General features: G+C 36.6%; 1 protein-coding gene across 2 annotated transcripts in view; it reads left to right on the top strand.

Moving 5' to 3' along the window:
• Positions 1 to 27,891, top strand: part of LOC145693711 (ATP-binding cassette sub-family C member 4-like) — a 210,482-nt gene that overhangs the window by 103,006 nt on the left and 79,585 nt on the right. For both annotated transcript variants that reach the window (XM_081769995.1, XM_081769996.1), the window contains 2 exons: positions 2,190 to 2,300; positions 25,494 to 25,697. In XM_081769995.1, coding sequence (XP_081626121.1) covers positions 2,190 to 2,300; positions 25,494 to 25,697 — 315 coding nt within the window. The remainder of the gene's footprint in view (positions 1 to 2,189; positions 2,301 to 25,493; positions 25,698 to 27,891) is intronic.

The following is a 27,891-nucleotide window of genomic DNA, read 5'->3' as shown; positions in this document are numbered from 1 at the left end:
GTAAACGCAGCATTAAACCTTCGGGTTCCATAGACCAGAGAGTTAGTTAGTTAGTATTTGTATTTTAGTGTAAGTTATTCGAGATAGCAGTTGGTTGAAGCATACTTATATAATTTCGGAAAAATATAACAACTTACTACGATTGAGGATCAGTCTAGTGCAATTAAAGTGCATTTGGACGAAATAAGTTATATATAATATACAAACATTGTAAGGTAAGTCGGGGGAATATGAGCACGTGGTGAATATGGGCAATATTAAACTTTTACGTTAACAGATTCTGACCATGAACATAAAAAAGTTCGAAATGAAAGTTGCCAACAACTGTGGAGTGTCATTGCTTGACTGATGGTCACTGCTTCACGCAACTCTGCATTTAGAGGAATTTGTAAAGGGAAAAAGGCATATATATTTTAAATTTTATATTTAAATATTGCATGAACTTATAATATGTTCGGGGGCGCGGTGGCTCAGTGGTAGAGCGTTCACCTCCGGTGCTTGGGATCACTGGTTTGATCCCAGCTCGCACCGTGTGGACTTTGTGGTGGACTTTGGTCGTGGGTTTTCTCAGGGTTCTCCCGTTTCCTCCCACTTTCTTCATTCCACCATTTCACTCATCTCTCATCATCACCGTCTCCTTTAGTCTAACCGGCATAACCGTGGGACGTAAAACTTAAAGATTTCATTTCATTTTATAATATCTTCACAGTAAATAAGATTTTGTTGCAAAATGTAAAACAACAGGAGAAAATCTAGGCCCCACACATATAGAGGAAACACTGGCCTGTGTGATGAATGGCGCGCGGAGCGTGCTGCTATACTGTGAAAAGCAGTGTTTTAATCTAATATGAAAGTTATTAATTGGGAGAACATGAGCAAATGTATTCGGGGTAAAATGGGCTATTGCGACATTCTTGAATCTTTTTCTGCCTACTCAATATTTGAGCAGTAAGTTGCCTTTTCTTATAAACTGATAAACTTATAAATGAATTAAAGATTTTGCAAAGAAATAAGGATATTCTACATGTAATCAATTTTTTACTTTATAAATAATAATATTATTACATTTGAAATTGCGGTTATTAGAAACTACATTTCCTGAACTGTTGTGAAGAGTAGCATGCTACGGTTTTCTAAGTTAAAGCAAAGCAATTAAAGTTTCTAATTTCAATAAGAAAACACTTCTTTCTATGGGGCATTGGAAAGGCCATTAAATAAATTAATTTGCTGGTAAATTACAAATGTTTGGTTATAAAGGGAAAACTTAAAAGAAGAAACAATGAAGTTGCTGAGAATACTTTAGCTCAATGTGAGAAACAACTTTCTTGATCCCTTTAACAGGACAGGCAATTTCCTTCATGTATGAGATGGTTCCACGAGGATAACCAGGAAGAGACTTGGATATGTTGTCAAGTTTGCTGTGATTGGTATCACACAAACTGTGTTGTAATCAACGCTGAAGAAACATTTATTTGCCCTCGATTGTAATTAAGTATCTTACATATTTTATAGTTGTCTAACCCTACGAAGCATTCATTCTTAAGCTTTTCAAATTTATGGAAAATTTTCTTTGTAAAGATTGCTATTAATCGGATTTGTTTTTCAAGATAACTTTTCTTGCGTTATATGTCTAAGAATAAAACTTTTTCGTTTCTAAAAAGAGGATTAGTACAGACTCCTTTTGTAAAAATGATTATTAATGTTCTATGGTTTTGATGAAGGACTTTTTTTCTTATTATATTTCTCTGTAGAAAAAGTAATGGAGGTGTATGCAGGTTTTGTAATAGTTGCAAAAATATTTACTAACTTTATCATGGTTTATTGAACAGTTTTATAACATTGTATTTTGTACGATTATGTAGGTTCTACTGAATAAATTTTAAAAAAATTATGAGTACTCTGTCGTTGCCCATATTTCTCGTTTTATTGCCCATTTTACCCCTATCACTAATGGTAATATGGGTAATTATATGTCTGTATATTACGTATTGTATTCTTTTACTGTTTCACAGAAGTCTCCCAAACATTGCTGTACATTATTAGGCAAGGAGCATACTTTCATGTGATATTTAGTTTTTTTTTTTTTTTTTTTTTTTTGAACTAGGTGTTATCTTTTACGTGTAGAGCAACTTTTATCACTATGGTACCCATATTCCCCCAAGTTACCTTAGTCTTTATTGTATTTACAGGTGTTTCTAGTCGCCGGTTATCTTGATATTCTGCGAACAATTGTAGCTGTAATGCTTCCTGGTGCAGTAGTGACTATATCAGAGGCCGTCGTTTCAGCGAAACGTGTTCAGGTATAGTCATATATTGCACAGTACTTTAATATCTTGAGCCAGAATCAATACAATGCAAAAAAGAAAAAAAAATTAAGGTAAACACTTACATAATCTACCCGTAGTTCTACGAACCCAAACAATTTACAGAAAGAATTGTGTCTAAATACGAAAAATGTATAGTTTTCATTAAAGAAAGAAAGAACTAGTGTGTTCTTGAAGATACAAAATATACACATGTGTTAGAAGTTGGTCAAGATGCCGCACTATTTTTCTACTTTCAATATTATTTAGAAAATATCGATCCTTATGAAATATTGTATTGTATTGTATTGCATTTATTTCGTCCTTTTTTTCATACATTTAGCCCTGTATTGCAATGCATATGAAGTGGACACGTCATTTATATATAAACACAGAAGTAAAAAGAACAATAATAATGAAAATTACACACACTAGGTTAATAATTAAGCATTACATCTTACATCTTACACATTACCTTTTGCATGATATTATTAAAAATAAAGTAAGAGTAACTATTACTTGCAGTGTATATGGAAATCCTTGAAGATATATCAAATGCTAAAAACAAGCAACGACACTGGTTACTGTAGATCACGTAGCTTTTTTTTCTTTTCTTGGTTTGTTTCTGTTAGCAATTTATGTATTTCTCTATCGAGTAAAAGCAGTGTTGTAATAAATATTTCTGTTGGGGCCGCGGTGGCTCAGTGGTAGAGCGTTCATCTCTGGTGCTTGGGGTCCCGGGTTCGATCCCAGCCCCCGCCAAGTGAACTTTGTGGTGGACAAACACCGTCTGCGTGGGTTTTCTCGGGGTTCTCCTGTTTCCTCCCACTTTCTTCATTCCACCATTTCATTCATTCCTCATCATCACTGTCTCCTTTAGCCTAACTGGCATAACCGTGGGACGTAAAACTCAAATATTTCATTTCATTTCATTTTTTAAATATTTCTGTAGTTCTTTTTTAAATTTAGCAACAGATTCCTGAGTCTTTATATCTTTGGAAAGTTTATTGTATAGCATGATACCCGCGTACGACACCCTTTTTCATATAATACGATTCTGTGTTCTACAATAAAAAAGTTTTGTTTGTTTCTTGTATCATGATTATGTTGCCTGTGTGAAGTTGGCCCCCCAAAAGTTTGGGCTACACGAGATATTTATTGGGCCAGGAAGTACTTCATTTGGGCTGTTTGGGCTAGCAACTTTTAGCGTTTGGGCTACACTGGAAACAAAGTTACAGCCTCCCAAAGTTTGAGGGGCCAACTTCACGTTAGCCCCCCAAGTGTTTGGGCCAGACGAGATTTTTATTGGGCTGGGTAGTACTTCGTTTGGGCTGATTGGGTCAGCAACTTTTAGCGTTTGGGCTAATATAGTTTCCGGAATATGGGCTATTAAACTTTTTGAAAAGTGATTTTCCTGCTTCTTTTGTCGGGGCCAACTTCACTAATATAACATTTCTCACAAACATGTTTACTGGAATTTACAGTACTTTGTGTCGACTAGCAGTTTAGGAAGTTTCAAGATTTGGGCTGTTTTCGAAACAGAATTAGAGCTTTACAAAATTTGGGGGGCCAACTTCACATTAGCCCCCAAGTGATTGGGCCAGACGAGATTTTTATTGGGCTGGATAGTACTTCGTTTGGGCTGATTGGGTCAGCAACTTTTAGCGTTTGGGCTATTATAGTTTCCGAAATATGGGCTATCAAACTTTTGAAAAGTGTTTTTTGTTCTTCTTTTGTCGGGGTCAAGTTCACTAATATGATATTTCTGACAAATACGTTTACTAGAATTGGTAGTACTTTGTGTCGACTAGCAATTTAGCAAGTTTCAAGATTTCGGCTGTTTTCGAAACAGAATTAGAGCTTCACAATGTTTGGGGGACCAACTTCACATTAGCCCGAAAGTGATTGGGCCAGACGAGATTTTTATTGGGCTGGATAGTACTTCGTTTGGGCTGATTGGGTCAGCAACTTTTAGCGTTTGGGCTATTATTGTTTCCGAAATATGGGCTATCAAACTTTTTGAAAAGTGATTTTCCTGCTTCTTTTGTCGGGGCCAACTTCACTAATATGACATTTCTCAAAAACATGTTTACTGGAATTTACAGTACTTTGTGTCGACTAGCAGTTTAGGAAGTTTCAAGATTTGGGCTGTTTTCAAAACAGAATTAGAGCTTCACAAAGTTTGGGGGGCCAACTTCACATTAGCCCCCAAGTGATTGGGCCAGACGAGATTTTTATTGGGCTGGATAGTACTTCGTTTGGGCTGATTGGATCAGCAACTTTTAGTTTTTGGGCTATTATAGTTTCCGAAATATGGGCTATCAAACTTTTTGAAAAGTGTTTTTTGTGCTTCTTTTGTCGGGGTCAAGTTCACTAATATGATATTTCTGAGAAATACGTTTACTAGAATTGGTAGTACTTTGTGTCGACTAGCAATTTAGGAAGTTTCAAGATTTGGGCTGTTTTCGAAACAGAATTAGAGCTTCACAATGTTTGGGGGGCCAACTTCACATTAGCCCCCAAGTGATTGGGCCAGACGAGATTTTTATTGGGCTGGATAGTACTTCGTTTGGGCTGATTGGGTCAGCAACTTTTAGCGTTTGGGCTATTATAGTTTCCGAAATATGGGCTATTAAACTTTTTGAAAAGTGATTTTGCTGCTTCTTTTGTCGGGGTCAAGTTCACTAATATGATATTTCTGACAAATATGTTTACGTACTTTGTGTCGACTAGCAATTTAGGAAGTTTCAAGATTTGGGTTGTTTTCGAAACAGAATTAGAGGTTCACAAAGTTTGGGGGCCAACTTCACATTAGCCCCCAAGTGATTGGGCCGGACGTCATTTTTATTGGGCTGGGTAGTACTTTGTTTGGGCTGATTGGGTCATGAAATTTTAGCGTTTGGGTCTTTATGGTTTTCGAGATATGAGCTGTTATATTTATTAGAAATTTATATTTCTGCTTCTTTTGTCTGGGGTAACATCACGAATATGAAGGGTCTAAGAATCTCGTGTTTTGAAATTAGTGTCACTTTGCGTCCACTAGGAATTCGGCAAGTTTTTAGATGGGATTTGAAACAGAGTTAGACCTTCACGAAGTTTGACCACCAACTTCATTGTAGTCACTAGTGGACTAGATAATACTCTGTATGGCAGTGTTTCTCAACCTTTGTGAAACTGCGTCCCACCAACGTCTAAAAAATAAGTCCTGCGGCCCATCACAAAAAAATACAGTGAAACCTGTCTATGTTGGCCACCATTGGTTCCATCGAAAAGCGGCCAACTTAGACAGGTGGCCAACTTACAGAAAATAAGTGTGACTTGTGTAGTTTTAGAATAGGATTTCTAGTATTACTTGATTGTAAAATTTTAATAAGCAATGGCACGACAGCTATATAAATAATGTATATAGAGTAATCATAAAAAATATACAGTGCTAGAAAATATTACTATAGTATGTTCAATATATGTGCATATTTTTCTCTTCCTGAAAACTAATCTGGTACATTGGATTATTCGGATTGAAAACACAATAACACAAATAACCATGAAATAGAAGCATATTTACGCAGTTTATTGAAATTTATATTATAGTACACAGAGTTATTCTGATTGAAAACAAGAAAAGCTGTTATAAAGTGAGAAATTTATATGCAATTTATATCACTTCTTTTTAGTTGTTACTGAATGGTGGTTCATTCTAGACGTATTTGTTTTATTCTTTTTGGCAGATATGCACATTCTAATATTGTAGTTAACTACCTCTTGTTAATGAGCTAGAAATGTTTCCCTCGGAGCAAAAGATGTTTTGAGAAAATCTTGAGGGAATTCATATCTAGAAAAAAACTCCGCAATCTTTTGACAAGCCGACAGGTGCCAATAGTTGACAAGTGAGTTTTCTGGAATTACTAAAGCTCCCCATTGATGAGAGGAGCTGATATAGCTAATGGTTTTACCAAAACAGACAGGGTAAACAAATACGTACAATCATTTCCTGAATTCCTGTACGTGCTTTTTCATATTCACATCTTCCTTCTCCACCCCTTTATCAGGGTAGTGTTCTGGCCATTGACCTCCAAGAACAAATCGTGCGAATCTGTGCTTCTTTGTGTTCAGTCACAAATACAGAACATCTGCGTCTCATATGGGAATACGAAAGAGTTAAGAAAAATAACAAAACGGTATTTTGCGTGGCCAAGATACGCAGGTAAATTTGTCATTATCATCATAGGATAAACATTGATTCAGTGTGGCCAACTTCCAAGATAGACAGGCGGCCAACTTATAGAGTAGTAAGTAACGAATGTCTTATGGGAAAATGCAGGTTCAAGACGAACTAGGCCAAGATAAGCAGGTGGCCAACTTAGAGAGGTGGTCAAGTTGACAGGTTTCACTGTACAATTATTAGTTTTATTAATTTGCCATATTTAGCAACTAAGGTAAAATATAATGCTGCATACGCGAATACTCATTGGAAGTAATTGCTAATCTCAGTTTGCTGCACATTTAACATGATAAAACGATTATGCAACATGTATTTTTGTTTTGATCCCTTGAAAAGGTTCATTCATCTGCACTGTAATGAATGCTAGATTTAATACAATGAAAATGTATTCTAATAAACTAGTAAAAGTAAGAATAAAATTACTTTTGACTCATCATCTCCACTGTTTGAAAGATGCTGGAGCAAAGACGTCCAAACGCATCTTCTCATCACCATTCAACACACACGCACAATCCACACACAGTACACTTTTAAGCATTGTTGTACAAGCCACTGTTAAGTATCGCCTGTCCAATTTTGAATTTAAAATTAATGATTTTTAAATTCTTAGTTTCAGTCACTAAATAATATTCATGCATGATAGCCTAAGTGTTAACTAAAATAATAAATCGTTTATGTATACAACTGGAACTAAAGATGAGGAAGTTAATGAATTCGCAATGAAGTTAAGTTAAGGGAACCTCTGCTGTTGCTTCCTTTTGCCCAGTTGATTGACTCTTGGATGAAGTGAAGTAACAGCCAAACATAAACAGTGAGAAAGTTGCAGCCGATTCCTTTGCTTTGTTTTGAGAACAGTAATTGCCGAAAATGCTGTTTCATACAGATATGTCGAGGAAAAGCAAAGAAGAAATGGTATTGCTCTTTGATGTATTTCTGTGTATTCTGTCCTCATTTTTATTTAGAATTTGTAAATACTCGTAGATTTGTAAAGACATTGAAGCTCTCTGTCCGATGATAATTCGGCTAACTCTACTCTTTCTTTGTATGAAAGGGATGAATGCGTATGTTCAACAAAAGGATTTATAATCCACAAATTGCTCTCCCGAAGATCTTTATCTTTAGGATAATAGGCCTACTTTTCAAATCATGAAGATGACTAGTTATTATTTCCATCATGTCAACAACATCGACTTCAGAAATAAAACTGAAGAACGATTCAAAAATTTCAAAATTTTGTTCAGAAACCATATTGAGTCAAAATTCAATTTTCTTTTTGAACGCTTCTGTATTGTTGCAGGCACTGAATGTTGTTGTTTGTGAACCTTGAAGACTAACATTCAGTTCATTGTAGAAAAAATGTCACGCAAGCTTGCTTAAATAAGCAAGCTCGGCTACCCATTCTTTGTCCTCAAGATATTGGCTATAAGTGCTTTTCTTATTGCAAAGAAATAACTTCATTTCTCAATTCGTACAACCTTCTGAGAACCCTCCCCCTTGATAACCATCGAATTTCTGTATGGAAAAGATGCTGATGATTAGATACCAGTTCCTCGCACAAAAGTTTCAACAATCGTGTGCTAAAAGGGTTGTTTTTAATAAAATTAATTATTTTCACAGCTTGCGAAAGAACTGGTGTCAGTTCAGGTGTCATTTTCTTCGAAGCTAAATGTTCTCTATGTATGAAACAATGAGTTATCATAATTTGCTACTTCCTTTATTCTTGATGTCACCCCCTGACTGTTTATCAGTCACAGAAGCGGTATCATCGGTACACACCCCAACACAATTTTCCCAATCCAACCCTTTCATACGAACAAACGCATCCAACACATTGAAAACTTCCGAGTCTGACCTGGTAACTCACATACATTGAGTAAGTCCTCCTTTATTTTATCAACGGTAATCAATATATCTTACAGAGGAAAGTAATATACTGTTGTTGTGCACGTCTGTTGATTCGTCAAGTTGTATGTCAAAAAAAAAAAATTCAATTAGTTAGGCTTCTGTATCATCTGCCATATCGGAAATTCGTCTTCAATCGTATCATTTGATAGAGAGCTACTTCCTTAATTTTGTTAGCTGCAGAATGTCCTAAAATTGCATTACATACTGCTATTAAAGAAGGTTTAACGATTTCTCCAATAGAATAGAGTTTCTTGCACTTAGAAATTTGCAGAGCAACTAAATAACATGTTTTTAAAAGTACCGTATCTGTAGTTGCAGCTTGATAGATCGCCATGTTTTCCAGTTTTCAGAGCATCTTTCTTACGCATGGAAACCTCAACCAGTTTGTCTTTAAAGTCCGAATGTTTTGTGTTTAAGTGTCTTAAAGACGAGAAGGCTTCATAGCTTCGTTACCCAGAGCAACAGCACAGATAACACACTGAGGCTTCGGCAAATTGTTTGAGCCGGGAAACTGAATAAAACCATGCTTCGAATAGCTTTCTTTGTACTTACAAGGGACATGCTTTTTCTTCTCTGTGTTGGATGCACTTCCGTTCTCCTGTACGTTATCTTCAGTTTTACTGTCACTGTCGACTACATTTCTCGAAGAATTTTGATCACATGCAGTTACACTAGGAACACTATCAATAGTCGACTTAGTTGCTAAATATGACAAATTAATAAAACTAATAATTGTAATTTTTTGTGATGGGCCGCAGGACTTATTTTGGAAACGTTGGTGGGACGCAGTTTCACAAAGGTTGAGAAACACTGCCATACAGAGTATTATCTAGTCCACTAGTGACTACAATGAAGTTGGTGATCAAATTTCGTGAAGGTCTAACTCTGTTTCAAATCCCATCTAAAAACTTGCCGAATTCCTAGTGGACGCAAAGTGACACTAATTCCAAAACACGAGATTCTTAGACCCTTCATATTCGTGATGTTACCCCAGACAAAAGAAGCAGAAATATAAATTTCTAATAAAAATAACAGCTCATATCTCGAAAACCATAAAGACCCAAACGCTAAAATTTCATGACCCAATCAGCCCAAACAAAGTACTACCCAGCCCAATAAAAATGACGTCCGGCCCAATCACTTGGGGGCTAATGTGAAGTTGGCCCCCCAAACTTTGTGAAACTCTAATTCTGTTTCGAAAACAGACCAAATCTTGAAACTTCCTAAATTGCTAGTCGACACAAAGTACTGCCAATTCTAGTAAACGTATTTGTCAGAAATGTCATATTAGTGAACTTGACCCCGACAAAAGAAGCACAAAAAACACTTTTCAAAAAGTTTGATAGCCCATATTTCGGAAACTATTATAGCCCAAACCCCAAAAGTGGCTGACACAATCAGCTCAAACGATGAGCTTTCCAGCCCAATAAAAATTTTGTCTGGCCCAATCACTTGGGAACTAATGTGACATTGGTCAATTAAATTTTGTGAAGCTCTAATTCTGTTTCAAATACAGCCCAAATCTTGAAACTTCCTAAACTGCTATTCGACACAAAGTACTGCCACTTCTAGTAAACGTATTTATCAGAAATGTCATATTAGTGAAGTTGGCCCCGTAAAAAGAAGCACGAAAACCCTTTTTCAAAAAGTTTAATAGCCCATATTTCGGAAACTATAATAGCCCATTCGATAAAGGTCGCTGATCCAATCAGCTCAAAATAAGTACTATCCAGCCCAATAAAAATCTCGTCTGGCCCAATCACTTTCGGGCTAATGTGAAGTTGGCCCCCCAAACATTGTGAAGCTCTAATTCTGTTTCGAAAACAGCCCAAATCTTGAAACTTCCTAAATTGCTAGTCCACACAAAGTACTGTAAATTCCAATAAACATGTTTGTCAGAAATATCATATTAGTGAACTTGACCCCGACAAAAGAAGCACGAAAAACACTTTTCAAAAAGTTTGATAGCCCATATTTCGGAAACTATAATAGCCCAAACGCTAATAGTTGCTGACCCAATCAGCCCAAACGAAGTACTATCCAGTTCAATAAAAATCTCGTCTGGCCCAATCACTTTCGGGCTAATGTGAAGTTGGCCCCCCAAACTTTGTGAAGCTCTAATTCTGTTTCGAAAACAGCCCAAATCTTGAAACTTCCTAAATTGCTAGTCGACACAAAGTACTACCAATTCTAGTAAACGTATTTGTCAGAAATATCATATTAGTGAACTTGACCCCGACAAAAGAAGCACAAAAAACACTTTTCAAAAAGTTTGATAGCCCATATTTCGGAAACTATAATAGCCCAAACGCTAAAAGTTGCTGACCCAATCAGCCCAAACGAAGTACTATCCAGCCCAATAAAAATCTCGTCTGGCCCAATCACTTGGGGGCTAATGTGAAGTTGGCCCCCCAAACATTGTGAAGCTCTAATTCTGTTTCGAAAACAGCCCAAATCTTGAAACTTCCTAAATTGCTAGTCGACACAAAGTACTACCAATTCTAGTAAACGTATTTCTCAGAAATATCATATTAGTGAACTTGACCCCGACAAAAGAAGCAGGAAAATCACTTTTTAAAAAGCTTGATAGCCCATATTTCGGAAACTATAATAGCCGAAACGCTAAAAGTTGCTGACCCAATCAGCCCAAACGAAGTACTATCCAGCCCAACAAAAAGCTCGTCTGGCCCAATCACTTGGGGGCTAATGTGAAGTTGGCCCCCCAAACTTTGTGAAGCTCTAATTCTGTATCGAAAACAGCCCAAATCTTGAAACTTCCTAAATTGCTAGTCGCCAGAAAGTGCTGTAAATTCCAATAAACATGTTTGTCAGAAATATCATATTAGTGAACTTGACCCCGACAAAAGAAGCACAAAAAACACTTTTCAAAAAGTTTGATAGCCCATATTTCGGAAACTATTATAGCCCAAACGCTAAAAGTTGCTGACCCAATCAGCCCAAACGAAGTACTATCCAGCCCAATAAAAATCTCGTCTGGCCCAATCACTTTCGGGCTAATGTGAAGTTGGCCCCCCAAACATTGTGAAGCTCTAATTCTGTTTCGAAAACAGCCGAAATCTTGAAACTTGCTAAATTGCTAGTCGACACAAAGTACTACCAATTCTAGTAAACGTATTTGTCAGAAATATCATATTAGTGAACTTGACCCCGACTAAAGAAGCACAAAAAACACTTTTCAAAAAGCTTGATAGCCCATATTTCGGAAACTATAATAGCCCAAACGCTAAAAGTTGCTGACCCAATCAACCCAAAGGAAGTACTATCCAGCCCAATAAAAATCTCGTCTGGCCCAATCACTTGGGGGCTAATGTGAAGTTGGCCCCCCAAACTTTGTGAAGCTCTAATTCTGTTTCGAAAACAGCCCAAATCTTGAAACTTCGTAAATTGCTAGTCGCCACAAAGTACTGTAAATTCCAATAAACATGTTTGTCAGAAATATCATATCAGTGAAGTTGGCCCCGACCAAAGAAGCAGGAAAATCACTTTTTAAAAAGTTTAATAGCCCATATTTCGGAAACTATAATAGCCGAAACGCTAAAAGTTGCTGACCCAATCAGCCCAAACGAAGTACTATCCAGCCCAATAAAAATCTCGTCTGGCTCAATCACTTTCGGGCTAACGTGAAGTTGGCCCCCCCAATTTTGTAAAGCTCTAATTCTGTTTCGAAAACAGCCCAAATCTTGAAACTTCCTAAACTGCTAGTCGACACAAAGTACTGTAAATTCCAATAAACATGTTTGTGAGAAATGTCATATTAGTGAAGTTGGCCCCGACAAAAAAAGCAGGAAAATCACTTTTCAAAAAGTTTGATAGCCCATATTTCGGAAACAATAATTGCCCAAACGCTAAAAGTTGCTGACCCAATCAGCCCAAACGAAGTACTACCCAACCCAATAAAAATCTCGTCTGGCCCAATCACTTGGGGGGCTAACGTGAAGTTGGCCCCTCAAACTTTGGGAGGCTGTAACTTTGTTTCCAGTGTAGCCCAAACGCTAAAAGTTGCTAGCCCAAACAGCCCAAATGAAGTACTTCCTGGCCCAATAAATATCTCGTGTAGCCCAAACTTTTGGGGGGCCATCTTCACACAGGCGATTATGTTACTCTTCTACTCCTTTAAGGATATCTTCTAGGTGTCTCTTTACAAATATCAGTCGATTTAAAATGTACAAACAAGATACTGGGAGTATACGAAGTTTTTTAAATATTGATTTGCAGTGATCTTTTGGTTTAGCGGTCGCCATCATTCTTATTATTCGTTTCTGTATTATAAAAATTACCTTTAAAGATCAATACAAAAAATTGTTGAATGAAATTGCGCTGGAACTGTCTCGTATGTGATAAGAATAATAATTTAAAAGAACTCACTACAAATTTATCATGCCTTTAACTAAATCCTTTTTAAAACACATTTTTCTGACCCGAACAAAATGAATTATTTAATAACTATAAGATTTTTTTTCTGACCAGAACAAAATGAATTATTTAATAACTATACGATTTTTGTTACAGTTTCAAGGGTCTAACGTCCTCTTCATCAGGCATTGGGAAAAGACAGATGACAGCAAATCTTATATCTTCCTCAGCCGTTAGTTAGCAGTTTCATTTATATAATTTTAATTGTTGTTTTTATATATATTAAATTTAAATTTGTAATATGTAACAATATCATTTAATTACATTTTTTTCAGATTTGTGATATATGATATATTATGAATTAAATATTTAAAATAATTGTTACATTGTTATAATTTTACATTTCAATATTTAACAATTAAATATTTTTTTTAAAATCAATAATTATTTAAAAATTTAAAATTACAGAAACAAATAGAAATTTGAATATAACGTTTCTACAACAATTAATTTTTCGACATTCTTAGATGAAAACCTCGGCTGAATATATGGTTGTTTACAAATATTTAAAATAAGGGATTGTTGTATATTGTTGTGATCAGTGCACGAGCCTAAGGATATTCTCTGCAATGTTTTCGGTCGAAAGAGAGGAAATACTTTTGATGGACATGTTTGTGTTATATGTGTGTGTGCACGACGTCTCCTAGACAAAAATGGTGAAATCCGTTCAAAAATAGGCTTAGTGATTACCTTATTATAAAGAAATAAAAGATCTATCGAACGTTATAATTCCGACATAGTATTCCAACAATGAAATAAACAGCAACGGAAATTCGTTAAAAACGAATATTTAAACTATTTTATTTTGTTGTGCACCTTGTTACACATAGATATACGATATGAATTAATGTAATCTTCAAGCAGTGTTCCCAGTGTTCAATCTCCATCAGTTAATTCAGCGGAATCAGGTGAAACCGATAACCCCGGCAATGACTTGGACTCAAGCACTGGCAGGCCTGCCAGAGGCCACTTTTCAGTCACTCCTAGATCTGCGAAGGTGTTACCTTGTCCCCATTGTGGAAAGTTTTATGTGAATGCAAGAGGATTAGCCATTCATATAGGTAAAAAGCATCCGATCATAAACGCAGAAGAGGACTGTCTTCATATCAATAATAATAGCCTTCCTGACTGTAGAGCCACAAATGTAAGCATCACTAACTGCAATGGTAGCACAAAGGATTTAACGTTACCTAACTTGGGTAAACTGTTGACGTCATTAAGATCCTCTACACACATCCTAAGACGTGTCCCTCGTGGTGCTCGAACTGATGCCGATGCACTTTCCAAGTTATTACAACAAGTAGCTATTTCAAATGGAGAAAGAGAATGGATCAACCTGTTTATATTTCCATTTGTAGCACTAACTGCTCCCAAACAATCCGAGAATGTAAAGAACCTTACTTCATGGGTAAAACAAAGAGTTCGTGTTTGGGATAATACAGGTATTGACGCCTTAACCTTGCAATCGCCTAAGATCAAGAAATCTATGCCTAAACAGAATGTGTCAAATCTGAAAATTATAGAAAACAAACTAGCCGATGGTGATATCCGAGGAGCAGCCCGTTTACTAATGTCAGATGATACAATAGCAGCTCCTGACACTTCAGTGTTTGAGACGTTGTTGGAGAAACATCCAGCCCACCCTGGAACATTTACTTCACCGAATCTTCCAGAAGATCAAAACAGGGTTCAAGGAGTTTCAATAAACGAAGTTAAAAATGCTATACATTCTTTTCCATCTGGCAGCTCGGGAGGTCTAGATGGTCTTCGCCCTTCGATTCTCAAAGATCTTTTATCTTGCCAAATACTCGAATCGAAGGAAAAGCTATTAAAATCACTTTGTGATCTGTTCAATCTCATTATTTCGGGAAAAATACCCTTAGAAGTTCGACCTTTGTTTTTCGGAGCCAGACTTATCGCTCTTAAAAAGAAGTGTGGTGGAATCAGACCTATCGCCATAGGGAATATTTGGCGCAGAATATCAGCCAAAATTATATGCTTCAGAATACGAGAGCCTGTTAAGAACTTTTTGTCTCCCCATCAACTTGGAGTTTGTATTCCCAACGGAGTCGAAGCAGCCGTTCATGCAACCAGGATATATTTCTCCTCCACACACAGAGCTCCAAAGGCTATCGTAAAGCTGGATTTTCGCAACGCTTTTAATGAACTTCGCCGGGACTCCATGCTTACTGAGGTATTGAAATATTTTCCTGCAATATACCCATATGTTCACCAGTGTTACGCTCAACCTAGTAACCTATTCTTAGGCCAAGACACTATTTCATCCCAGATAGGAGTACAACAAGGTGATCCCTTGGGCCCAGCACTTTTTGCCATAACAATACATTCTTTAGTGAATTCGATTAATACTGAACTAAACATCTGGTATTTGGATGATGGGACTATTGCTGACACACCTGAGGCAGTCCTTTCAACGTTAACACATATAAATGAGAAAGCGTCAGATCTGGGCTTACATTTGAATTTCTCAAAATGCGAAGTTGGTTTTCTTGGATCAGATGAAGTCACATCCGAACAATTATTCAGAAGATTTGGAGAAGTTGCACCAGGAATACGTCTCCTAAGCAAACAGGATGCTTGTCTTCTGGGTTCTGCTCTCACAAAGGAAGCATTTACAACTGTGCTATCAACCAAAATATCCAAATTAGAATATTTTCTATCTCGTCTTGACTCGATTTCAGCACACGGAGCTTTTTTCCTTCTACGTGCTTCATTGTCAATCCCTCGCCTAAACTACTTTTTACGGTGCTTTCCATCTTGGAATGAGACTCCACTGCTGAAGAAATATGATCATATCCTCAAAATGGGTCTGGAGTCAATTTTGAACTGCTCCTTGAGTGACGAATCTTGGATGCAGTCATCCTTACCTGTTGGATTAGGAGGCCTTGGTATTCGACGAACCGTTGATATGGCGATTCCTACCTTTTTAGCGTCCTACCACGGATCCCTTCGTTTAATCGAGGCTCTCCTTCCTCAAGGCTACCACCTGGACCCAGATGGGATAGTTGAAGAAGGCTCTACCAAATGGATAAATATAAAAGATACGGACCTTCCAGAAATCAGCAAAAGAGGTTCTCAGGCATCTTGGTACACACCAATAGCAGTACATTTCCATAAACTTCTTTTACAATCCGTTGCTGCTCCAGAGGATAAAGCTAGACTTCTTGCTGCGTCATCTCCCCATGCTGGTGCATGGTTAAATGCGTTACCTTCTACCCAATTAGGTCTTCACATGTCTAATGAAACCTTTCGAATCGCAGTAGCCCTAAGACTAGGTTCAGCTGTTTGTGAGCCACATCGCTGTCCAGCTTGCGGGGATCAAGTTACCCAACGCGGCCTGCATGGCCTCTCATGCATGAAGAGCATAGGCAGAAACACCAGACATTCATCTGTTAATGACATCATTTTGCGAGCCCTCACGACGGCAGGAATTCCTTCGATTCGTGAACCGTCAGGCTGTTGTCGTTCCGATGGTAAACGACCTGATGGCATGACATTAATACCTTGGATGAGAGGCAAATCTCTAGTATGGGATTTTACATGTTCGGACACATTCGCCCATTCAAGCCTGCCGTTGACCGTTGTGAATGCTGGAGAAGTTGCTAGACGTAGAGAGGCAGAAAAGGAAAGGAAATACAATAATCTCCTCGATAAATTTATATTTGCTCCAATAGCTATCGAGACCAGTGGAGCATGGAGTGTTAGAAGCCTTGATTTTATCAGAGAGGTAGGCAGACACATATCTGTCGTTTCTGGAGATGTTTGTTCAGCATCCTTCTTATTCCAACGTATATCCATTGCGGTCCAACGTGGCAACGTTTCGTCAGTTCTTGGTACGTTGCCACCTGGAAAGGAACTGGAGGAGGTGTTTCTTCTCTAGTGCAACAGAAACAAGCGAACAATAGAATGATAAAAATAATATATCAACTGTTCAGAAAAATTTTACATATGTATTATATTGTTATATTATATTATATATTAGTGTGTAACTTATATTTCTAATACAAAAACTGGGAATTTAAAATAATAATATTGATGCAAACGGAGGTCGATGCATAATTACATTGTTAATACATGTTAATTGTCAATGCAATTTTACAATTCTATTGATCTTTATATAAAATAAAATAAAATAAAATAACAGAAATTTGAAAATATTCAAATTGCATTAATAGTCTTATGCATTTTCTTTTCTATCACTTCTAATAATTTCTCCCATTGCTTATGTCCAGTTCATTAAGTTCTCCTCTTGTTCTGTCTTTATTCTTCTCGCTTCCTTCCACTTCTTAATAATCTTTCTTTTTTCTCTTTCTAAACCTCTAACCCCTTCCCAATCTATCCTATGTCCCGTTTCTTTCACATGTTTGTAAATAGCATTATATTCTCTTTTCATTCGAGCATCATCTTTATGTTGTTTCAATCTGTCCATGAGCCTTTTTCCCGTCTCCCCTATGTATTTCATGTCACACTCACTACATTTCACTTCATAGACAACTCCTTCTTCTTCCTCCTCTGTATTGTTTTCCCTCCTTTTCTTTTTCTTCCTTATACACAACAACAACAAAAATCGTATAGTTATTAAATAATTCATTTTGTTCTGGTCAGAAAAATGTATTTTAAAATGTTATTGTGATTATCCAGAACTATGGAGAATATTTATTAACTAAATCCTTACCCATGAATATAAAAAGTTGAAGAATATCTTTCATTGAGAGAAACCTACGTAGACTTGGGCTCTGTATTTTCTTATCTTCGGCACTTATTTGAGGTGATGCAGTCTCTTTCATATGCCTCAACTACCCAGGTTTCCCCAGGTACGCGTATTGTGGTTTTAAATACTTCTATAATAAGAATGGTATATAGTTCAAATATATTTTTATGCTTTGAAATATAACTAATACTTACTTATTTCTTTGAAAATAGAATATTTCTGAATTTTCATTTTCTGCGACAAATCTTTCTAAGAATAATATAGTCAGCAAAATATTTTAGCTTAGAAGAGAAAAAATATTAACAAGGAGTGTACCTTTTAGTATATTTTATTAAATAATTAGCGTGCTTGCTGATGCTGTGCTTCTAGAATTTAGATACCTTCAAAGTTATTTCAGGACACCATGACTTCCTTTGTCAGTCGAATATCAAGAAAATTAAATTGGTATCGATCAATGGCGTAACTAGTTTTACTGCGCCCTGAAATAATATTATATGTTATTTTTATAAAGAAACCTAAAGGTTTTACTTATCTTTTTTCTAAGTTATCACCACATAATTAATATGAATTATGTTAATAGGAAATTAAATTTAAAATGGTTTACTGTACTTAATCCAATTTAATAAAGAATAACGATAATAATAAAATAAAATAATACAACAATAAAGATGATAATAAAAACTGAATTATGGTAGCTCGGTCAGTGATCGCCCGATAAAGGCGAGAACCGCTGACTTCACACCGATTTTTGTACCCTTCGAGACGTAAGAACTTCAATGAAAAACTTCTGTTTCAAATCAGCACTTTACACTAGTTTCTGCCCGGTTATTTTTTATGTATATGATTCGTTATGGATCAGAGATTCTCAACCTTTTCCACAGGCGTGCCACCAAACATATTAATTACTGATTACCTCTATAACCCGTAGGAACTACCAAAAACTGCTCACGTATCACCAGTGGTACGCGTACCACAGGTTGAGAAACCCTGTTATAGATTTTTCTACCCTGGAAAATATTTTTTTTCACATTGAGTTGAGGAGGAGAGCGTGTGAAAAATTATTTTATATGGTTTGTAAAAAATGTAAGTTATATTTAATTATGAATGATTACTTTAGTACACAGGTTTATTTATTATTTTAATCAGAGTGGTTGAGACGGAAAGAGCGAGTTTTTCTTTTTCTTTTTTCTTTCTTTAATTTTTACTGCTACTTTTATACTTTAGATGCAGAATGATACCATTGCTTATAATTCTTAATATAAGTAGGGAGTACAGGATAGTAATTATTATTATTCTCTTGTAATTATTATTATTAGTAATTGTAATAGTAACTGTATCACTTGACGAAGCCATGAACGCTAAGTTCTTTCGGCGGAAAATGAAATAAATAAATAAATAAGTAAATAAATAAATAGTTTTATAAGTGTCAACTAGATTTCAAACAGGTTCAACTTTCGTTTTATTTCCGGTGGGGGCGCGGCTCGCTGATTGCAATGACTCATTATGCAGAACTTTCACTAGGCAGCTAGCTAGACAAACATTGCAGTGACGATTGTCCGGGTATCGCCCAGTGGGGATCAAAAAAAGGGGCGCGGGGCTCGCGCGCCTCTCCATAAGGAGTAAGATATATAAATCAGTCCCAAATGAAGCGCTTGTACAAAGGCTATGGAAAAAAAAAGTTTTAAAATTTCGGAGATAAATACATATTATGAAACACTGAAGTCAATATTTTTAGTTAGCGAACCAAATATTGAAAAATGTCTCAAGTTTATTTTTCAGACCTGCGATCCGTCCCCCCCCCCCTCAAAAATTCCTGGATCCGTCTCCGGTATCGGCTGTTGCCAATTAACTGTTAATAGTCACAGCGTGTCTTTTGAAATGTTTTCAAACGTTCTTTGCATAAGGAACAGTTTTTTCGCCCTTGTGCCCTTTCGCTGTGCGCCCTGGAGCAACTGCTCCACTCGCTCCATTGTAGTTACGCCATGGTATCGATGAATTCACATAAAACTAGTCTTCATACAACAGAAAATATGTAGAATAATGTAGTTCAAAATAAACTGTCCTGCATTTATTATTATTAAATAGAACACCATTGAAATAAGGTGACCAGTAAAGTAAGGTTGTAGTTAAGTGTCACAAGTATTGAATTTCTTTTTTATGGTGCAAACTGTCATCCAATTTATACATGATTGTCAAAAAATACGGGTTTTGAAATCAATTATAAATACCTAATAAATGTAACCCGGAACTGGTAGCTAGTTATTAGTTAGATTTGAGTTAACGTCCCTTTTAGTAATGAGGCTATATAAGACATGAAGCGACGGCCTAACTTCGGATCCGAATTACATGAACTTCCACCAGGAATCGAACCCGGGTCTCCCGCGCCAAGGATGAGTATTTTAACTATATAGCCACGAGGGAGATCGCAAGACTGGTAGTGTAATCCTGTAATCGAGGTCTGTAGAGGCAAGTTAGCGCGGTGGGAACTGCATATGCAAGGTGTTTAAGGCTTTGTGGTATTTAGTACAATTAACTTACAATTATATATAATACATCAAATGAAAAAGCAACCCAAATAGTTTGGTACGCATGCCTGCAGTTTCCTCTGTCTGCCGTTAGAAAGCGCTACTAGCAAAGATGGCGACTAGTAAGCATAATGCTTTTTGTGTTCTACATTTTTCAGACTGAATCCGTAGTTACAGTGTAAAGAATTTTAAGTAGATACGTCCTTACGGTTTGCAGTTGCTACAAGCTTTAAAGCCTACAGACTACGTTTACGTGCCAACTTTGCAAATGAAATGTTGCTGCATGACGAAAATTTTCTGGATGGTGTAATCTTCAGTGATGAATTGACATTTCACCTAAGTAGCGATGTTAATACTCATAATGTTTACATATGGGGGTTCAGCAAATTCCCACAAGATGGTACAGTTACAACGAGACTCTAGTAATCGTAAATTAAATGTGTTTTGTGCTATATTCCGGCGGAAAGTTTATGGGCCTTTTTTGCCTATCGACTCGATGTGTGCTGTGTTACGAATGGTGCTCACGTTGAACACTTGTAGCAAAAGCTGAGTTGCTCTTTCATTTCATGTATTATTTATAATTATAGGTTAAATGTAATAAAAGCCTTAAAACCCTGATAATCATTTTGAAACACCCTGTACTGTGAGTACTGATCTTGCATGATGGTCTGTGCGCCCTGTGCAGCTGTAGTGAATTCAAGTCCCGGCCGTGATTAAGAACTCACGGTAATAGTAGAACCTGCCCTTTACAATGTCGGTGTTACATGAGAAAGCAAATCGTAGAAACTCAAATCCGAATAAATAATGAAAAAAATCAAGGCTTTAAAATCTGTATTTGTTAATGATTTAGTGTACTTTATTAGATTAGGAGCTGAACTTCCATTCGTATGAAAAGAAATGTTGAAACGAGGATAGATGTGCATACGGTGTATCGAAAATAACTTTTTTCTTGAAATGTGAAAGTGGGTAATGCGGAAAAGTGGCCATTTGTGACCAAAAAAGACGCCTGATTTTTTCAGATTTTTTGGAGGTCGTTCAGCTGGTGCGCATCGATCTTGAAGTTTTGATAGTGATTTGGGTATGCAACCATGCATAACAATTTCACAAAAAAATCATTATTCGGCTATATTTTGTATTTTTTCTGCCTTATAGTTGTATATTGTTTTGTTTATAACAAATATGTGAAATTCGTGCCTCAGGGGTAGTTTTCTATGCTGTTTACTTAAGCTTTTGGTTAAAAATTGTAAATTTTGGGCTAAAAATGTGTTTTTCTATTGGTGTTTTCCAGTTGGTTTAGACATTAGTTTTATTTGAAAGTTTTCCGATACAAAAGAGTAATTAAATTATATAGCTTTCTAATTACTAACAGTTCCTTAATTACTGTCCAACGGTTTGTTTATTTTCATAGCTTATTATGCTTTGAAAATAACTCAGAGCTCACCAAGGGGAGGTGGCTGGACTGCTAGGTTCACCCATTCCAAATTATGTTCGGAAAAATTATCTTACTAAGGAGTAGGCCAATATTTTCTTCTAGTTTTCTTTTTGGACTTAGTCACTTCTGTTTGCAATGTCGGAATATGAGCTCTAGATTTCAATTTCTCTTTCATGTAGCCATAACGTGCACAGACGCAGAAACCGAAAGAATCAGACTTTGTGATGATTTTCGTAAGTCGTTTCACTCCTTGGGTGTTTCAGGGAAAGTCTTGAATTTCTGCTATTTTTTAAAAAATAAGGTCATCTTCTTCATTTGTAATATTATTGGTCAACGGAGTTTCATGAGGAAACGTGAAGCCGAATCATTCATGTCATAGTATTGTTCTGCATTAAAACTGATAATTGGTAGAACAAAAGTGCGTTAACGACCGCTACTTGATTTCTTATAACAGATTTAAGACGGACCAACAATTTATATTGAATATCTGTTTAGCTATTTCGAGCGGTGTTTGTCTGAGTAGTCTAGTGAGAAATAAACCCGGACCGCTTGTTCAGTCATGGTGTTTAACCTCGGCTTGCAGAGTGCTATGACTATATGTAAGCATGCTCCATCTCTCTAAATGACTGCAGCTTATTGCAACGTACATAGTGAGGATGAACACATCGGTGTGGTTTGGGATCAAGAAGAAAACATAACGGATGGAGCACGACACTTCTAGAATATGATCCACTTGTCCCGATTTCTTTCATACCACTTGAGAGATCACATTGATAGAGTCATGCAACAAAACGCATTCCTCACCTATTCTGAAAATGTCCTGCTGGTTTTAATAACTGACCAAAACTCAGACATAAAGAAATCTTGGTTTGAGAGAAATTAATAAAGCAAGAGGCTTGAAAAAAGCAAAAGACTTTGCACTTTTGTTTTACCAACTATCAATTTTAATGCAGAACTATGACATGAATAATTCGGCTTCATGCTCCTCCACGAACCTTCTTTGACCAACAATATTACAAATGAAGAAGAAGACGACTTTATTTTTTTTTTAAAAAAAATAGCAGAAATTCAAGACTTTCCCTGAAACACCCAAGGAGTGAAACGACTTACGAAAATCATCACAAAGTCTGATTCTTTCGGTTTCTGCGTCTGTGCACGTTATGGCTACATGAAAGAGAAATTGAAATCTAGAGCTCATATTCCGACATTGCAAACAGAAGTGACTAAGTCCAAAAAGAAAACTAGAAGAAAATATTGGCCTACTCCTTAGTAAGATAATTTTTCCGAACATAATTTGGAATGGGTGAACCTAGCAGTCCAGCCACCTCCCCTTGGTGAGCTCTGAGTTATTTTCAAAGCATAATAAGCTATGAAAATAAACAAACCGTTGGACAGTAATTAAGGAACTGTTAGTAATTAGAAAGCTATATAATTTAATTACTCTTTTGTATCGGAAAACTTTCGAATAAAACTCAAAGTCAATACCAACTGGAAAACATCAATAGAAAAACACATTTTTAGAACAAAATTTACAATTTTTAACCAAAAGCGTAAGTAAACAGCATAGAAAGTTACCCTTGAGGCACGAATTTCACATATTTGTTACAAACAAAACAATAAACGACCATAAGGCAGAAAAAATACATAAAATATCTGAATAATGACATTTTTGTGAAATTGTTATGCATGGTTGCATACGCAAATCACTATCACAACTTGAAGGTCGCTGAGCGCCACCTACACGACCTCCAAAAAATCTGAAAAAATCAGACGTCTTTTTGGTCACAAATGGGTACCTTTCCGCACTACCCACCTTAACATTTCGAAAAAAGTTTGTTTTTCCTGGGTTTCCCTCATTCACACCATGCAAATGTCGGATGGTACCTAACAATGGTTCCAGGCCGCTTTCTTCCCCCATCCTTCCTTTTTTTTCCTTTCATCGGATAGTGTGCTCGATGAGGGACTTTATCCTCATATACGTGGCGGGCTAAATGGCCTTAAATGCCGACAACCCAGAAATCTAATTCCTAATCCTAATCGAATTACTGTACTGGTTCATTTAGCATAGTACTCTTTGACGTGAAATGTTATATGTTCTTTGAATTACCATGCTGGTTCATTAACCATAGTACTCTTTGACCCGAAATGTTATGTTTACTTCGAATTACAATACTGGTTCATTTGTCATAGTACTCTTTCAATTGAAATGTTACGTTTACTTCGAATTACTATGATGATTCATTTGTCATAGTACTCTTTGACGTGAAATGTTGTTTACTTCGAATTACTATGGTGGTTCATTAGCCATAGTACTCTTTGACGTAAAATGTTATGTTTACTTTGAATTACCATGCTGGTTCACTTGCCATAGTACTTTCTGACGTGAAATATTGTGTTACTTCGAATTTCTATGGTGGTTCATTAGCCATAGTACTCTTTGACGTGAAATGTTATGTTTACTTTGAATTACCAGGGTGGTTCACTAGCCATAGTACTTTATGATGTGAAGTGTTACGTTTACTTCGAATTACTTTGCTGATTTATTTGCCATAGTACTCTTTGACGTGAAATGTTATGTGTACTTTAATTACTATGCTAGTTCATTTGCCATAATATTCTTTGACGTGTAATGCTATATTTATTTCGAATTACTATGCTGGTTCATTTGCCATAGTACTCTTTGACATGAAATGTTATGTTTTCTTTGAATGACCATGATGGTTCATTAGCCATACTATTCTTTGACCCGAAATGTTATGTTTATTTCGAATTACCAGGCTGGTTCACTTGCCATAGTACTTTCTGTCGTGAAGTGTTATGTTTACTTCGAATTACAATACTGGTCCATTTGCCATAGTACTCTTTCAATTGAAATGTTACGTTTACTTCGAATTACTATGCTGATTCATTTGTCATAGTACTCTTTGACGTGAAATGTTGTTTACTTCGAATTACTATGGTGGTTCATTAGCCATAGTACTCTTTGACGTGAAATGTTTACTTTGAATTACCATGCTGGTTCACTTGCCATAGTACTTTTTGACGTGAAATGTTATGTTTACTTCGAATTACTATGGTGGTTCATTAGCCATAGTACTCTTTGACGTAAAATGTTATGTTTACTTTGAATTACCAGGGTGGTTCACTAGCCATAGTACTTTTTGATGTGAAGTGTTACGTTTACTTCGAATTACTTTGCTGATTTATTTGCCATAATATTCTTTGACGTGAAATGTTATGTTGAAATCGAATTACTAGTTGTCTGGTTTCACCTTCCTACATGTTCCTACCTTGTAAACTCTTTTCAGACCCTAGAAAGCTGAAAATGAAGACCATTATTCCTTGAAAATCTAGCTTCCTGATAGTTTCGTGCGTTGAGCATAAAGCATTTTCTTTCACTTCCTATTGTGACTGTTATCAATGCTCATACTCAAGTGATTTTTTGAGATAATATTTGATGGCCAGAGAGGTTAATACTATTTTCTATTGTACATTTTCTGTTGAAATAAGTCACGTTTTGTTATTTAAAATCCTTGATATCAACTCCAGTTGTCCGACGTTCGGGCAATCTTCTCTGGTCCAGTGGAAAGTGCGCATGTGTTTGATGCATGTAATCTTGGGTTAGATTCCCGGTGAGAGAGGTTTGAAATTTGAGGGGATTAAGGTGATTCAGACACCATCATAAACTGTAAGTCCACGTCTCAGATGACCTTAGTGTTGAAAAGAGAAGCTAAATTTCAATAAACGAGCAAAGGTTTTCCGATGTTCGGCTGACAATGAAGTCTCGGGGTCCTGAAATAATTTCTAAGATCAATTTCTATAGGCAAAGTATCTGTGTTTACAATATTTATTTACATGAAATATATTGCATGATAAATTACTACATAGAATCAATTACTCCGTACAATGACGGTGTTATGTTTTATAATTTAATTTTCAGTTTTTCTTGTTTTGTGATGAAGATTGCTCTACAGCACAAGAAGAACCGTACAATGATGATCAAATGGAATATGCTGTGGAGCTTGCAAATCTCAACGCCTCATGGTTATCACAAATGCCAGAAAATAGCACCCTTAAATCAATTAACCTATTGATTAAAAAAGGAAGTTTAGTGGGGATAATTGGACCAAATGGCTCTGGAAAAGTAGGTAGCATAGGTATACTTAGATTAAGAAAACAAAATCAAAATCAAAAGTTACATATATCCATTAACTAACTCAATGATTTACTCATCAACACATCTCCGAAACTATTACACATAGGACCTTAAAATTTTGTATAAATGCTCTCCCTGTACCCTAGGCTCTAAATAACACGATGTTTCGGGAATCTTGTATCGTTAGGTGGAAGGGTGTGCATATAATATATATATATATATATATATATATATATATATATATATATATATATATATATATATAAGGTTGATCCGCGTATATGTGTCAAATTTTGAAATAGCACTAATCTTATGAAAATCCATGGAACCACCATCGGTTGGCCTCAATGTGATGGCCATGTGTTCTGGCAATAGCCCTGCACCGTAACTTCCACTGTAGAAGGCTACGACGAAGTACAGGAAGTGGAATCTTCTCCCATTTCTCCTGGCAGGCTTTGCACAGACCCCCGAGAGTAGTGACACGACGAGAAGAAAGTGCCCTTTTCAGTAGACTAAACCCGCAGAAATCCATGGGACTGGCATCTGGTGATCTCACTGGTATAACATGAAATGGAATAGCACGAAAACCGGTGTCTGTCTCCATCTGCTTCAGAAAGTTCTGGGTAGAACGAAATGTATGTGAGGAGGCCTTATCCATATGCACGGAAACTTGCTTTATGGCATGCCCATACAAACGAGGCAGATCTTCTGTATAAATTGGGGTCAGTATATGTTGCTGAAAGAATGCAGAGTTGATTTTACCGTTTTTAGGGACCTGACGAATTGTTAACTTGCCCTGATAAGAGTATTTGGCGACAACCATAAATCCTTTCGAGAAAGTTGCTTTGCAATGACGGATGAACGCAGGACAGCTTTTGGCATCTCGCGAAGTGTAAGTTATCGAGCGAATTTTGCCACAATTTGATAGATACACCCATGCTTCATCTAGTGTGGCTACAAGCTTCCACTTTTCCCCAGATAGATGGCGTTCATAGAGGCGCCTGCTGTTGGTCTTTCTCTCACGGCGATGGGCCGCACTTAGGTAATATCCATGACTTTTAAAGACCCTCCGGAGGTTTAATCTTCCACTCAGTGCGCGGTTAACAGTTGACTGTGGTATGTGGAGTCGAGCTGCCATCACACGTTGCGGAGGGGGATTTTCTTGTAAGGCCATTCGCCGCAACTTCTGAACTACTTGTGGAGTCACTGTGGTACACGCTCGCTTCCTCGACCCCTTAGTGGGTGAATGCTTACCTGGTATGTTTTCTTTTTTATACTGCTTGATTATGTTCTTGATAGTCGCCGAACCCAATGCACAACCATTTCCTTTGCACTGCTTTTGAATTTTAGAAACGGAATATTTGGCGTGGAAAAGTCCAATTACGTAGCCCTTCCAAAAACGGTTCACCTTTGGAGCCATGATGCACACGATACACAGTTTCGCTTGGCAGACGATAGAATGGACCTCCAGGTATAGGACACGCGTTTAACCACTTGGTTCGGTCGCTTCTGTGGTCAGGGGTACGGGTGTAAAATTGGACACATATACGCGGATCGACCTTCTGAATATATATATATATATATATATATATATATATATATATAGGGTTAAAAGTGAAGGGTTCGCGGGGAACACCGTCCCCATCTCCAGAAAATATGTACGGCGTCCCCCCAGGTCCTAAAAAATTACAATGGGCAATATATATCAGATGTTTCGCAACAACACCGACGTTTAGAAGGTGATCCCTGACGCTAAGATAAGACGAAAAGTATGGACCAACCTGGGTGCACAAATGCTTCCTTTCGGAGTTATAGGCTGCCGAAAACATGAAAAAAAAAATAAAGTTTAAAGGTCCATAGCTCCAAAACTATGGGACCTACCGTAGTCAGGTCAAGATTTCACTTATGAACTAATATGTGCACCAGCGCCACCTCCACTCTAGGACACCTATATATATATATATATATATATATATATATATATATATATATATATATATATATATATATATATATATATATATATATATATATATATATATATTGTGTGTTTGAAAATGTTGTTCGTGGTAATACACAGGAGTATACAAATTTAATGGAAATTTAGGCTTGGTATAGACGTTAAACAAGTTTTACAATTTATCATTACATCACTAACCATCAGAGTTAAGTAGCTCTTGCG

This window comes from Thermobia domestica, chromosome 8, assembly GCF_964235325.1.
Source record: "Thermobia domestica chromosome 8, izTheDome1.hap1.1, whole genome shotgun sequence".
NCBI classification, from domain to species: Eukaryota; Metazoa; Arthropoda; class Insecta; order Zygentoma; family Lepismatidae; genus Thermobia; species Thermobia domestica.
This window is presented reverse-complemented; position numbering and strand designations above follow the sequence as displayed.